Source organism: Manis javanica, chromosome 14, assembly GCF_040802235.1.
Source record: "Manis javanica isolate MJ-LG chromosome 14, MJ_LKY, whole genome shotgun sequence".
Classification (NCBI taxonomy): Eukaryota; Metazoa; Chordata; class Mammalia; order Pholidota; family Manidae; genus Manis; species Manis javanica.
The window spans coordinates 9,350,722-9,366,000 of NC_133169.1; the positions used below are offsets into that span (position 1 = coordinate 9,350,722).

Below are 15,279 nucleotides of genomic sequence, written 5' to 3' on the forward strand. Positions count from 1 at the left end.
ATCCTGCACAGCCCCTTGGGCAGCCCCAGGGGTCCGATCCCATCCCTGTCCTTGGGGCTGCCCGTCTTAATGTCAGATGGTTACAGAGGCATGAGTGAGGCCTGAGAGGACCCATTCAGGGCGGTGCAGCCTTGACACAGTGTGTCAGACGGTCTCGATAGGCTCGGAATTCAGCCTATCGTGCTGGTTACTCGAATATGAAAAGGAGTCACTAACTAGAACAGGAAAATTCTACTAGAAGTTCAAGTAGACCATCTTTGGTTTGCCAGCAAGGAAGCTGAGGAGAGGGGTATGTTTGGGTTCATGCACTCAGTCGTCTTGGTAGAGCAGCCCCTGTGTCCAGGCACTAGGATGCACACAGAGATGCTCAGAAGAGCAAAGGAAAAGGCTGGGTTTGTTCAAGGCCCCTCCTCCCCAAAGGGCACTAAGCCACTTGACTGTCTCTGGAAAGAGACAGGAGCCCCAGTGTACCACCCCAGAAACCGATGTCTGGTAAGTGCCGGCTTCCTAATCCCTCACTGAGCCTTGTCCACATATGCGAATGGAATTGGGCAGAGAGCAGGATAGGGGGTGGGGGAAGACTGCCCTGGTCAGGTTTACGGGAATAGGAGAGGAAGTGGGTAGGGGCCCTGTGTGGAGCAGCAGAAGAGAGCAGGTGAAGCCCTAGCCATCTCAGAAGCAGCTGCTCTAGTTCTCAAAAGGCCTTGAACTCAGCAGCAGGAGGGACTTTCCTGGGAGCCGGGACAGCGGCTGGAGTGGGAAAGCAGAAGAACCCCGTTCACCCCCCTGGAGGCCTTGTGGATGCTGCCTGCCCCAGGCCAGCCTGTGGAGGCAGGAGCCAGGCTGGGCAGCCCCTGGGGTACGGGCGGGGCATCTAGGTAGGTCCCACTTCAGGAATGGGAAGGGCTTTCATGGAGACGAGGGGAGCAGCTCTTCCTCCCCCGAGTCCTCCTTGGCCTTGACATCTAATGGCTCATAACTCAGATGGTCCTGAATCTCTCAATGAAGCGTGTGGGTTATGGTAAAGGTGAGCAAGGGGCAGGACCAACTCTCTAGGTGAGGAAACCCCAGGGACACCTATCAGAAATGCCCAGGGCTCCACACCTTGGCACTAACCTTGGGCTTCCTGGCTGTAGCTCTCTGTCTCCCAAGGAGCTCAGGTTTGCCCAATCCTTGCCAATATTCCTCCCGTCTCCCTACACCCAGCTCCCTGGAAAGTTCTGGATCATCCCTCCCTTTGTAGCATCTTCCCCCTCCGCCCTTGTTGGGCTCAGAGCCCTGTCCTGCCTCCCCCCGACAAGGACCCTCTCTTTGTGACCCCCAGCTCCTGTCCCTTCCATCAATCAGCCTCTCTCTCACCTTTCCATCATGTTAGCTTCGGTTGATTTAACCAGAAAACAACCCCAGAATTTAATTCCATGGCCCTCCATTCCCATCTCGATCAGCTCGGGGCTGGGAGGGGCTGTGTAATGACGGGTGAGTACAGGGGGAAACTTGGCCTCTCCGAGTCAAGGGGAAAAAAAAGAAAATCATATTGATTCCCCAATGACAGCCATCAGTCTTTTCCTCCCCATCAGGGATTGGGGAGATTGGACACAGGCCCCACAGGCTCCAGGGTCACTTGGTCCCCAGGACTTTAAAGATAGAGGTTCTGGTCTTTGACATCCACCTTGAGAAGCCTCTCCTGAGGTCAGTTACCTAAATCCTCCATCCCCGTGCCCAGTGGATTCTGGAATCCTACCCATTATTCTGTTCCTATTATGTCCTTAGCAGGGTATCTGGTGTCCCTGAAGTTGTTTTCTCCTGCCCAGTTTATGGCTCAGTTGGAAGTTCTTCTTGCTGTCTAACTTTGAGTTGCATAAATAAAGAAAAGGAAAAATCATTTTCTAGAACTCCAAGAGGAAAGAGACATAGTGCTTCAAAATCCTTGGAGAAAAGGTGATTGGTTAAACTATTAGTATCATCCTGATACTTGAGACTAAGAGGAAAAGTTACAAATTGTAAAGATTTAGCACCAGTATGTGAGCAGAGGTGGGGCCTGGGACTCAGAAGGAAAATAGGGAATGAAGTGGTGTTAAGAGTCAGAAGTTGTGAAGGAGGGCTCTTGTCCAGGCCTGGACTCTATCTCCACGGAAAGTTCCATGAGAGAAGGGCTGACTCGTAGTGGGAAGGGTAGGAGGCTGGAAGGACCTCCCGGGAGTTGAGTGTCCCTTTTCCTAGAACTGAGGAAGGGGTGGCTTTCTCCCCAGTCTCTCTGCCCCAGATGCAAAGGACCCAGTGAGAGACACTCCCTCCCACCCCACCCTCCGCAGACGGGGAGGGGGTGCAGGGCCGTGGTGCCACTGGCCCCCAAAGGGTTAATGTTATTGTCTGAAAACCACATCAGCTCCCCTGGGAGCTTAGAGATCCCGCTCTCATTTTAAGTAACCCTAACTCAGCGTGTGATGAGCAAGGGCCGCTGGGCAAGGCGAGCGCCAGACAGAGCCGCTGGACAGAGCACGGAGGGCTGCTGCGTCCAGGTATGGCCGGGGCTGACCAGCAGGAGGGACAAGCCGGCCTCCATGCAGCTGTGGAGCCAGCTGTGGGGCAGTGGGGAGGGGAGCAGTGAGAAGACACAGGCACTGGGCGGAGATGAGGGCCCAGGGGCCACACCGAGGCCGCCTGACAGGTGGCAGCCTCAGAGCCAGGCGGGGCGCAGTCAGGGCAGAGGGGGGCACCTCATCAGTCAGCAGGTGTAGCGTGGCAGTAGGCTCTCTCCCCTGATGGGGCACAGCTGGGGGCAGATGGGGCTGGGATGAATGGGGTCCAGGTGGGCTCTGGGGCTGAACAGTCTCAGCCTATCCATGCCCTGAAGTCTGTACAGACAGGGAGTTCTGCGCCTCTGCGGGCTCGCTGCTGCCAGCCCTGTGGCCGGGGTTGAAGGGCAGTGAGTGAGGACTGACACAGAGGGTGTGGGCATCACAGTGCAGGGATGGGGAGGAGCCGGGGTGGGCAGAGGGGCCCAGGGGGTGGAGAGTGAAGCTTGTGCTGCCATCGTGCCAGGCTGGGTGAACTGAATTGGAACATCTGACAGGGTGGGGGATTCTGCTCCATCTGCCTGCTTCTCTCCCTTTCTCAGACTCCTAGCATCCTTCCCAAAGAACCGGGTCCAAGAAGCCTGAAGTCCGAGAGCTTGGACAGCCCCTGTAATGGGGGCCCAGCTGCAGGCTGTAGCCTGGCAAGGACAGGGGTGGTGCTCCCTGGGCAGAGAAGTCCCTGTCCTCTCCCAGCCCCTTCCCAATGGACAAGAAGAGACAGTGGGGGAAGGGTGTGCTGCCCCAGCCACTCCACCCCCAAACCCCTTCCTGGACCTGCTCATGGGCAGTGGGGCGCAGTGGGGAGTAGGGCCAGGGCACGTGGATGGGGCTTCAGGTTGGGCTTGGGGCTTAGTAGAAGTCAAAGTTGAGACTCACGTCAAGATTGGGATGAAGGCAAGGCTTGAGATGGAGGCAGGAAGCAGACTCAGGATTGAGGGCTGGGGACGAAGTCAGAAGGAGTAAGAAGCCCTCAGCTGCCTGCGGACCCTGCATTTCTGCTCCTGTCACTCAGCCCCTGGCCAGCCTGCCAGGTCACCCCAGCTCAGCATCTGGCTGGGAGCTTTCACTTCCCCTGGCCAGCCTGGCTCCCCAGCCACCTCAGCTCTTCTGGAGGGGATTTCTCGTCCCAGAGTCAGGATGAAGAGAAAGATGGGGGTGTCCAGGCAGGGGGATCCCCTGGGGCACAACTGATGGGAATGAGATGAAAGGAAACAGCAGTGAGGGTGCCCCGGTGGGAGGGGGGCAGAGGGTGCTGGAAGGCTTTGGGAAGAAAGCAGGGGGAGCAGCGAGGGGGCCATCAGAGTCAGGGTCAGGAGGCCTGGGGTCAGCTTCCAGCTCTGGAGCGTGGGTGAGAGACAGGGGACAGGAGAAAGAAAGGCAAGAAAACAGCAAGTGACAATGAGGGACAGTGACAGAGACGGCACAACAGAAGGCAGGCTGGCCGAGACTGGGGAGGCAGGGACAGGGTCTCGAGGAGGGAAACGGGGAGACAGAGAGACCATCTGATTTGTAGACACAGAAGTGAAGACAGAAATGGACAGACAGATGGAAACTGAGACCGAGAAGGATGGACAAGAGAGAGAAAAGAAAGTGATAGTGGCGGGGAAATGAGGCGAGAAGGTTGCTGCATGGGAAGTGGAAAGAAGGAAGAAGAATCGGGCTTAGAGGGAAGGGGGAAGACAGCAACGAAGGAGGAAATGAGTTGAAAATTAAAAGGTCAAACAAAGTGAAACAGAGACTTGGCAGGTGCAGAGGTGGAAGTCGGTCTCCTGACACCCCATTTCCCATCCCCCTAACCTTTGCGTCCCTGAGCAGGGCTGTGACTTTCCCCATGACTCTCAACTGCCCTTCAGGACAGGTCTGGGGGTGGGGCATAAGGTCTTTGGGTTCGGATTTCTATTACATGGAGTTAAACAAACCTTTTAAATCCCATGGCCCCCAGGGACGGCAGAGGCTAGAGTCAAAGGCATCTGCAAGGGGCGGGGCCGGGAGGAGAAGCTGGACAGAGATCTGAGACCCTGCGGAGGGGACCTGGCAATGGGAGCAGGTTGACACGCAGCCTGGGGAGGGTGCTCAGGGCTGCAAGGAGGACGGAGCGGCCTCAGGGAAGCAGGCAGCCCCCGGACCCTGCGGGGAGCAGCAGGGAGGGAAGGAGTGGCCTCTCCCAGGTGTGCAGCACGGGCAGGAAGGGCTGGGGCTGCAAGAGGGGGGTGTCTTCAGCCGACCAGACTCCAGAAGGGATAGTTGAGAAGGGCTCCTCTCTGCCCTGGGCATAGGCTTCCTGGGTTTGAGAGCTGTGGCAGGAGGGGACAAGAGGTGAAGAATGACATCTATCCCAGCCCTCCTCTAAATTCCCCAAGGGAAAAGGTGGCTGGCTTTGCCTTTCCCAGGCCCCCAGCCCCCTCTTTGCTCTCCCACCTAAGCAGCTTTAGCTAATAGCATTAAGGGAGGCCTTAGGACTAACCAGCCTCCTAAAGAGGCCAAGATCAAGGCAAGAGACCAGAGGCGTCTAATCAGATTGGGGATTCGGTGAAGTGGTGTGGGATGTACAGCTTGCCCAATGCTGACAAGGATAAAATGTCCCCCTGGAGACCACCATCAGTGTGTTTCCCACTGTCGCCCTTCTGGACTGGTTTCTCCACTCTGATCTTTCAGTCTCCCAGGGCCATATCTGAACCTTACCTGTGTCCACAGCTCCCGATTTCTGCCTGGCTGTTTCTGTTTCATTCTCTTGGATTCACTCTCTTGCTCTTTCTCTTTTGACCACCTCTGTGTATACAAACAGTCTCATTTTCCCCAGTGAATCAATCAAGCAGTCACTGAGAAGACTTGGTTGTGTCCAGTCAATCAGATCATACAGTCAATCCACTCCAGCCTCTTAGAAGGCCCATCAACCAAGTGACTGAATGCAAGCTTCGACTTTGCAGAGATGCACATGGGTCTTGAACTCCCAAACTTATTTTTTTTTTAATTCTGGGTGTGTGTTCCTGTCTTTCTCATCCTCTCTGTATTCCACTCTGCCCTTCTGACTGTCTGTCCTCTGGCTTCCTGGGACCTCCACTGACCATTTTTCTGGCAAGGAGCCCACCACCCCTTAGGTTTAGAATGGAGTGCCTCCTTCAGGGCACAGGGCCTCCTGCCAGCCCATCTTCTCCTGGAATTTTACCCTCAACCTTTCTGCCCGATTGACTGATTATAGCTCAAAGCATCAAGTCAGGCAGACCTGTTCCCATCTGACTCCACCATTTGCCCTGGGGAGCTTATGCAAGTCCTCAATTTCCTAGCTTGCAAAATGGAGATAATAATATTCACCTCAAAGGGTTATTGTGAACATCCAGTGAAGTAACATGAAAAAAAAATGTCAGGCCCAGTACTGGGACATGACAGGGACTCAACTGGTATTAGCTATTCATGTAAGTTCTTCTATGAATTTATAAGAAGTCTTAAAAAGGCAAAATCTGCTTTGGACATTTCCTTTGACTCCAAGCTTAAGGCTTCTTCGTTACTGTTATCACCATTATCCATTATTAAATAATGACCTCAAACCTCTGTGTGTTGTTATGAGCACTAGTAGTGGCCAAGGGGGATTAATCATATTATTAGTAATCAGAATGACAGTAATGATGACAATAATAATGGCTTGCTGCTATAACCCTTCAAGAAACACAAAATGCTTAAGAGCAGCCACTCCTGTCATTCCAGATTGGGTTATGATCCTTTTTGATTTATGGTTCTCAATACTTCCTCTTAGGTCGCAGCACTGATCTCACTGTAGGGGCACCAGGGGCTGGGCAGAGCCTGTTGGCGCCACCCCAAGCTTTGTGTGTGTGTCTCACAGCACAGAAGGGAGGGAACTGAGGGCCTGGGGTGAGGGGTTGGGGAGACAGACGGAGCCACCTCCCTCAGCCGTGGGAGTATCACCACCAGAGTGGGGGTTAAGATGAAGCACAAAGCATTGAGGTTAAACACCAACAGTTCTTGGCCGTAAAGGGAGAACTCATATCTGCTCATTTCTTTGGGTCCCCACGGGCAGCTCAGGGCTCCAGCAGAGCAAGGACTGCGGGGGAGGCGTTTGGCAGGACTTGCCAGCTGTGAGGATTCCCACATCTGGAACCAGCAAGCTCCTCAAAGACGTGAGGGTCCAGGAGGGACTCTCACAAACACTGGAGAGGCCAGGAAATGCACAGGGGACTGGGTGGGTTAGGGAAGCTTAACCTCCCTGACTGGTTTCTGTATTTTGGGGAGAAGGAGAGAGGGTGTTGATAGAATATTATAAATCTTGAATTGAGGTCTTACTTTCCACTCTTACTTCAGAGTTGTATGACCTTAGAGAGGTCATTCAGCACTCTGAGCTCCATCTCATCTGAGACTTCTGGGAGGTTCAGGGTATGGCAATTGCTTGGCACAGGGCGGGCTCGCTGAATGTCGGCTCCATGGTGGATTTAGCATTCTCTGCTGGCCAGATCTTAAATGTCCGTTCATCTGGTCTCAGATCTCCAGGAAACACCATCAGAACTCCTACCAGCTTCCTGGGCACCACAGTCTCCCTGCCATCTCGTGTGTCTGCACTCCACACCCCCATCTTCCAATCCGATTCCCTGAGGTGAGGTAGGAGAGACCCCATTCTGCTTGAGGCTAGACAAAAGAAGAAATTCCCAATGGACAGGGCAGGAAAGGTGGGTGGGAGAGGAGCGGGGGGCACCTACATCAGGGGAAGAAAAAGAGAAGATTCCAGAATGTCAGCTGCCAGTTTGGAGACAGAGGGATGAGTGGGAAAACCTACTCACCCAGACTCAGCGTAGGCATGGACCTGCCACTGCCCTGTCTACCTTAATTTCCAGAGGTGCTCTCCCCTCAGGCCAGACCGGGTACCCCAGGGAGCATCACCCTGGCCAGGATCTCTGTCAGTTGACCCCCCTGGAGCTGAATGTCCCTGGGAAAGGGAGGGCAAGAGACCCAGTGACCTCTTGGGGAGAGGGCGGCAAGGGCAGGGAGGGTTAGCCCGGGAGGGGTGCGGCATTGACACCCCGTTTTGCTGTATCCCATGCGTTCTTGCTCCTCCAAGCACGGTCCCTGGACCAGCACTGACATCACCTGGGAGCTTGTTAGAAATGCAGGATCTCAGTTTCCACCAAGTCCCCCTGAATCGAAACCTGCATTTTAAAGAGATCTTCAGGCAATTGTTCTGCACGTTAGAGTTTAAGAAGTGCTGCTATAGATCATCTTTTTTTAAGTCATAAAACAACACAGTGCATGAAAAGGGGCTTTGGACTAGGAGTCGGCATCTGACGGCCAGACACCATGTGTCAAGTCACTTTCCCTCTCTGAGCCTCTTCTGGAAAGAGTGACGAGGCTCCTCCAGACAAACCCTCATATGCCCTCCAGACCTGATGGCCTTAAGGTTCTGGTTGAGCAAAGTGCTCACCTTCACACCAGCTTCATCAGAGATGCAGCCCAGAGCCCGGTTTCTGCAAGCCAGTCCCTGTTTTCACGTAGTCCTAAACACGCAGGTCATTGCCCTGTATGCCAGCCCACCTGGGAGCAGGACCCACACCCCACATCCCCATCTGTCCCCCATCTCCTTGGCTCCTCTTGCCTGGCGTCCCAGCTCCCCAGTGACAGTGGAAGCAGCCTTTGCACCATCCTCAGTTCCATCCGGAAGGCTCTGGGTTCTTAAGCATTTTCTCTCCTCCTTTTACCTGCAGGCCAGATGACTCCACTGGGGCCCATTCCCCTGTCTTCTCTGCATCTCCACTCCCAGCACCCACACCCAATTGAGAATGGGCAAGATTCCATCTTCCTGGCCCCTGGTTCATTAATTCCACAAGTATTTACAGAGCACCTGTGGGCACAAGGCTGTGCCAGGATGGCATCCGGGGGGCCAACAGTGCACAAGACAGCCGGGGTTCCTGACCTCATACAGCTGCCACTCTGAGGGGAAAGACAGATATGAAACATTTACTGATGCCATTGATAAATCCATTACCACTCACTCAGTCTTTCAACGATCGTTTCGCAGGCACCTACAACTCTGCTAGGCACTCAGGAGGCATCAGTGAAAAAGCACACAAAACCCCGGCTCTTCTCAAACGTAAAATTGCTCCAGCTCTATAAACGCCTGGTTTGTGTATCTGCCACCCCATCCCACTCGAGGGTTAGAAAAAGCCAGCAATTAATTACATTTTCTCTTGTCTTCTCTTGGGAAAAACTCCAATCCTGCTAAGCCCTGAGAAATCTCATTCTCAGTCTAAATCCCCCAGCTGGGCCAGAGCACAGGCCCCTGTGCCTTCCTCAGGAGAGGCTGGCCTGCCCTTAGTATGGGGGTGCTTCCTGCCTCGGATGCCACTCCCTGGCCTCAGTCTCCCTTTTCTCTCTTCTCCCTCCTCTCTCCCTCCTTCCCGCTTGGCCTCCCTTCTTGCTTCTTTCACCGCCCTCCCTCTCCCCACACCCCACACCCCTGTCCACCATCTTTCCTTCCTCAGTGGTAACCGTTTCCCCTCCAGACGCAGCCCTCGCTCAGGGTGACTATGCACTGCAGCTGCCTGGCCAGTGGCGTCCCTGCCACCCCTGGCAACTCCTGGATCTCAGGTGAGCCCCTGCCGGCCTCCACCCAGCTCCAGAGGGGTGGCCTGGGGGTCTCCAGGGTGGCCAGGTGGCACTCACTCTCCCCTGCCCGCCAGGCGTGGCCTTCCCCGACTGGGCCTACAAAGCCGAGTCCTCCCCCGGCTCCCGGCAGATCCAGCTGTGGCACTTCATCCTGGAGCTGCTGCAGAAGGAGGAGTTCCGCCATGTCATCGCCTGGCAGCAGGGAGAGTACGGGGAATTTGTCATCAAGGATCCAGATGAGGTGGCCCGCCTCTGGGGCCGCAGAAAGTGCAAACCACAGATGAACTATGACAAGCTCAGCCGGGCCCTCAGGTGAGCAGAGGCCACCAAGGTGGCCAGAGAGGGCAGAGTTTAAAGACAAGGGCTCTGGTTTCTGGCTCCTCTGCCCCCCCAAAGCTGGGGGAATGCCTTTGAGCATGGCAGGGTGCCAAGTGGTTCTCCAGAAGCAGCTCAGGTTAGCCTTGCTGGCATGGGGAGGGGCTCGTGGCTGGGTCTCTGCCTCCATTCCCGGCCCACTGGGCCAACTCTCTATTCTCAACCTCGGAATCTCCAGATATTACTACAATAAGAGGATCCTGCACAAGACCAAAGGCAAAAGATTCACTTACAAGTTCAACTTCAGCAAGCTCATCGTAGTCAACTATCCTCTGTGGGAGGTGTGGACACCGCCATCTCCCCACTTGCTGCTGGGCACCCCTGCCCTGTTTTGGCCAGCGCTGGTGCCCATGGGCATGCGCAGTGAGGTAAGCCTGAAGGCAGCCCTACCAGCCTCTGCCCCTCGGCCCAGGAGGCCTCCACCCTCCTCTCTGTCTCAGGGGCCATCAGTCTGATGTTCTCCTCCCCTTGCATCCTGTCCCTGAGTGCCCCAGAGCCAGGGGCGACACTCCAAATCACCCCTGCAGATTTAACCATCTATGTGATACAGCACCCCCGGAGGGAAGGGCAACTCCTTCAGCACCAGACATCACTCCTTCAGTGGGGGGGTCTTGGCAGGGGTGGGGGTCTCAGGGGAGAGCAGGGGGCATTTAGCAACCATTATGGGAGGACCTCATTGTTTTAACAACTGGTTGTTAAAACAGTGTGTACTGGGGAACGTATGCCAGGGAGAGCCCGTCCCACCTGCACGCTGCTTCTCCTCACTCCCCAGCTCCTGCACAGCATGGTGTTCACCCATCCAGCCATAGCGGAGCAGCTGGCCGGGCAGCGGAGCCCCCGAGGGCACCCAGAGGCCTCTGCAGATAAGAAGAGGAGCAGCAGCAGGGTCCACCGTGAGTGCCTGGGACTGGGGAGGGCCCAGGGAACCTTAGGCAGAGGAGGAGAGGACTGTCCTCTCTGAGCACATGTGTAAGGAGGCATGAGACAAGGGATAATGCAAGTCATTCATTCACCAAACACTTACTGAGTGCCAGCTATTTACTAGGCATGGAAGTTCAGAGATGAAAGTTGACCCCCAAGACACTCAGAAACTAGTGGGGAAGAGAAATGGAAGACAGTCCATGACCCATGCTGGGATTTGGGGGAGCACAAAGGAATGCAGAGAAAGAGCTGGGGCTTTGCAGACAAAGCCACACCTGAGCAGGTAAAGCCGGTGGAGAACGGAGAAAAACCAAGCAAGTGTAGCATATCTGAAGAGCTGCTGGTAGCCTACCAAGGTCAGAGAGTACGTTGGGGGATGGGAGTGGAAACAGGAGGAAGGGTGGGAGATGAGGTTGGCACAGCAGACAGGTGTCCAGTCATGGAAGGCCCCAGAAGCCATCCAAAGAGGATGGGTCTTTACCCCGTGGGCTGGAGGGACCCAGGAGGGAGATGCATGTTGAAATTTTCATTTTACAAAGATGACTGGAGTTGTATGTAGAGTTTGGGTAGGGAGACATACAAGTGGTGTTGGGAAGTTTGGGAGTTGGTTTAGGCAGGTGATGGGGACAGAGCTAAGGCAAGGGCTGCGGGTAGAGAAGGAGGTCCAGCTGCAGGGACAGCGGGAAGACAAAGTTCATGCATTCACACCCTGTTTCAGCAGGTGGTTGATAAGCTGCCATTTAATGTGCCAGCACTGTCTAAGGGGCAAGACTGCCTTTATAGAGCTTGTAGACAAGAGGGGATTTGCAAACATGTCAGATAACCATCTGACAAGTAGATACATAATTGTAACTGTGGTAACTGCTACAAAGAAGTTCAGGGTGCGGAGAGCATCTAGGGAGACTTCCTTGACAAAGTGCCATTTGAGCCGAGACCCAGAATGTACAAAGGCGTGAGTTTAGCTCCGAGGAAGGAAGGAGAGCGGACAGTGAGAACAGTGTGCTAAGGCCCCCGGAGGACCTAGGAAAGGTCCGCGTGGCAGCATATGGTCCGAGGGGGAAGAAATGGAAATGCAGGCAGAGGCCAGCTCTTCCAGGGCTGTAAGTGTCAAAATCAGATTTCCTGTGAAAAAAGATTACAGAGGCGCTAGAGCAATCCAAGCAAGGCTTTAAGCAGATGTCTAAGGCCTGCCCCTCCACTCCAGACAGTTTCTTGGAGTAAGGACCTTGACAGTAGCCCTCCCCCCGTGCGCTGGGGGCCCACAGGTCCCACCTCCCAGAGAATGCAGGGTGCCTGGCTCCACCGAGAGTGGAGCTGAGGCTGTGGGGGTGGGGCGGCGCGAGGCCTGCTGGGACTCGCTTGGCCAAGGTCTGGCCGCCTGGAGCTAAACAGCACCTGAACAGCCCTCCCTGTTCCTCCGCCTCCACCTGCCCCCTCCCAGCTCTGGGAATGCCGTAGGCACAGAGCTTCTCCCTTTGGGAAACTACAAGGAAACACAGTGTTCCCGGCACGCTGTAGCTCAGAAAGAGCTCTTTTCACCTCCCTGGCCTCTGCGGTGTGCACACATGCTCTGCCTGCGCATGGGCCCGGAGCGCTTAGGTCACTGGAAGGCTGGTAGCAGCCCCAGGCTCCTTCTGGATTGGAATTCCAGAGGCTGTGCAGGCCCCTCACCTCCACTTCCACTCAGAGCATCTGGTGCCAAGAAAAGGAAGCTGCTTCTGGGCAGACAAGTGCCCGGGATTATTGAGCCAAAGGCAGGAGGCCGCAGGGCTGGTGCTGGGAAGGGCAAGAGAGAGAGGCGGGACTCTTGGAACTGTCTCGTCCACATGCTACTCAGTCAGGTCTCCCAGGGGAGACGTGGCCCTGATCTCAGAAGCTTCCTAGGACACAAACTTCTAGGGCGCAGAAAGTCTCCACTTCATGTAAGGACCCGAGGGAAAGGCCAGTGACCAGGAGAGGGCACCCCCTGGCAGGGGTCTCCATGCTTTTTCTGATGGAGGATTATTTTTACTCTTTTTCCACTTTGTAGATCCAACATCAGGAATATTGTTCCTTCCAAATAAATCAGATGTATTAAGTAAGAACTAATCTGTTGTACCAGTTTTTATTAACTCCATCCCCACTGACGTGACCACGTTGGTACTTGCTCTCCAGCTAAACGATGCGGCCTTGCTAAGAAAAATGTGGAAATGGAATTAGGCTTTTTGAAATACAAGAAGTGGTGGGAAGTTCTGTATAATCATCCCCAGAGACCCCAGGCTGGGGGCCCCTGCTCTAGGATCCTGGCAGGGTGGAAGCGGGAAAGAGGGTGGTTTGGAAGGAATGGAAGGACGGAAGGCTTCTTGGAGGAGGAGAGCTATGGGCCAGAGCGAGCTGGAGGAGGAAAGACTGGGGCTCATTCCACATGCCCTGGGCCTCCCAGCCTCACAGGCCCCTTCGTACTGATGGCGTCACTTGATCTTAACTAGGAGAGGGGATTTTATGGATGAAGAAACTGAGGCCTGAGAATTTAAGTGACAAGCCCAGGTCCACACAACCAGTTCTCTGCCCAGCAAGAACTGGAGTCCTTTGCTGAGGGACAGAAGCAGTGGAGAATGGATTTGTTGAATGATGGCAGAAAAATATCTTCATTTATTCATTCAACACATTTTTATTGAGCAATTAATATGCACTAGGCTGGGTTGGATCCAGGGGAGAAAAAAACAGTTCCTGCCCGCGCGGAGCGTTAAACAAATAATAATACAAATAACTACCTGATTCTTACCAAGCAACCCCGGAGGGATTAATGGGAAGTGATGATACAGTAGATAGCTCGGGCGTCTCACCCGGGCTGGGGGTCTCCAGAGGTTTCAGGAAATGACATTTATGATCAGAGCAGGGGAGAGAAAGTTTCGAGCAGGAGGAAAAAGAAATGAGAAATGGGAGGAGAAAGGGGACGTCTCCGAGTGGTGGGGCTCGCTCTTGACCCTCTTTCTCTCTCTTTTCCCTAGGACTTGGCTCTTTCCCAGCCCCATGCTGGTTTGGCCCTTGCTGCCATTTGGGGAACCTCCAAGATGAGACGCCCGGTTTTGCCCCCTTCATCCCCCCCCTCCCACCGCCTCACCCCTCTGACTGGACCCGCTTCTCAAGGCCCTTCCTGCCCTCTCTCCCCATAGAGCAGCAATTCCCAGGGTCCTCCAAGCCGGACACCTGGCTGTTAGGGCCAGGATGCCCCCCAGGAGCCCAGCATCTTCCAGGACTCCCCCTGATGGCTGAGCTGGGACAGGGGGCTGGTGAGAGGCTCAGGCTCTTGTCCCTTAGGCCCGAGGGGCTGGAGCTAAAGCCTGATCCCATGACAGGGGCAAAGGGACACCTGGTTCGCAGGGAGGGCTTCCCCTCAGAAACACATGGACCCAAAACTGGGGAGGAAAGTCCTGCGTCCCCCAGTCTGGAGAACTTCAAAGGAGTGTGGCCCTTGGACCCTCCCTAATCAAGAAGGAAGAGGTAAAGTGGGGGGGGCTCCCCCAAACTCCATCTCTCCTCTTGTCTATCTCCCTTCTGGCTTTGCACCTTCCCCTGGCTGGAAACAGATTTAAAATGCAGGAGGATTTGAAGGGATGGAGTTGGACCCAAGGAGGTGAGAAGGGGTGGTGGACCCTTCCCCTCCTGCCAAATTGCTAATCAGATTAAGAAGACATTCTTAACCTCACCTTTTTTTGTGGAAGACAAGAAGAAGGTCTCCATCCTTTGAAGCAGTCCATCCCTGCCCTCATGAAGGGAAAATTAAGAGTCTGGTCTGGGGAGGGGTCAGGAGTTCATTTGTTCTGAGTGCCAGAGCAAGTCCTTTGTTCTCTGGGGCCCATGTCCCTCATCCCAGGGAAGGTCTCCGGTCTCTCTCCTGCCCCTCCATGCGTTTCTCTCCCATCCTCCCATCCCTCTGGTTTCTGTGACCCTGGGTGCGCCTATCCCATGCACGCACTTCCTTCTATCTGCATTTCCCCAGGTCCAAGCAAATGGGGTGGGGGGGACTGGCCCCCCAGCCCCATAACACTCCACTGCTGTCCATGAATAAAATGCCCTTGGCAAACTGCTCTCCTGGCTACACATGGCCTGCCTGGTTTGCCTGCTGCCCTCTGATCTGCTGTGATGCTAGCCACCACGGAGGCTTCACAGGGTAGCGGCGAGGGGCTTGGCTGGAGGGCCTGAGGCCTGGAGCAGAAGGGGGAATGGAGCCAGCCAGTGTCCTCCATCCCGCTGCCATCATCTCCCAGAGAGAAAGGCAGAAAAACGCCGTGGTGGAGCTGCTGCCCGGGGCGTGAACAAAGAACTTTAGAGCAGAGCAGGGGTCTTTATAGAAGGGTGCTCAGACCCCTGTGGGCCCCTGAGAAGATCTAAGGGGCAGGGGATGGAGGAGGGCCTTGGCAGGGGTCTCTCCTCCTCTCTCCCCAGGCCCTAAGAATGACAGGAGGCACCCATGGAGCATCTGGTGGCTGCAGGAGGGGTGACACGTGAGAGATGGGGTCTTTACTCAGCCAAGGAACTGCAGCCTAGAGACCAAGGTGACTGGACCATATCACTCTCCTATCTCTAGGCTAATTACAGGCTTAAGATTCGTCTCCACTCCCTTTCTGTGATGTGGAGTGGGGACGAAGGAGGCACAGAGGATCCTTTCGCCCATCATTTACCCCTGTCCCTCATCCAAGAAATAGGTGTGCACCCCTCTCAGGGCTCCCCGTGCATTTGGCTTTCTGCCACCTCTCAGTCCTTCTTGTGGCAGACGTGTCGTTGTCATGAATGGGATGGAGGAGAAGAGTCTCAGACT

The 15,279-nt window shown here is 54.9% G+C and overlaps 1 protein-coding gene across 1 annotated transcript; it reads left to right on the forward strand.

Annotated features, from left to right (window-relative positions):
• Positions 1-9,103: 9,103 nt before the first annotated feature.
• ETV3L (ETS variant transcription factor 3 like) lies at positions 9,104-14,657 on the forward strand. The gene is made up of 5 exons (XM_037016631.2): positions 9,104-9,164; positions 9,257-9,494; positions 9,736-9,925; positions 10,330-10,450; positions 13,469-14,657. Exons 1-5 carry the CDS (start codon positions 9,104-9,106, stop codon positions 13,945-13,947), a joined length of 1,089 nt encoding a protein of 362 aa, XP_036872526.1. The 3' UTR covers positions 13,948-14,657.
• The last annotated feature ends 622 nt before the right edge of the window (positions 14,658-15,279 follow it).

Excerpts from the sequence above, each read along its gene's own strand:
- ETV3L (XM_037016631.2), top strand. The coding sequence starts at position 9,104 with ATGCACTGCAGCTGCCTGGCCAGTGGCGTCCCTGCCACCCCTGGCAAC. Across the intron at positions 9,165-9,256 it reads TGGCAACTCCTGGATCTCAG|GCGTGGCCTTCCCCGACTGG; the intron begins GTGAGCCCCTGC and ends CCTGCCCGCCAG. Across the intron at positions 9,926-10,329 it reads CCATGGGCATGCGCAGTGAG|CTCCTGCACAGCATGGTGTT; the intron begins GTAAGCCTGAAG and ends CTCACTCCCCAG.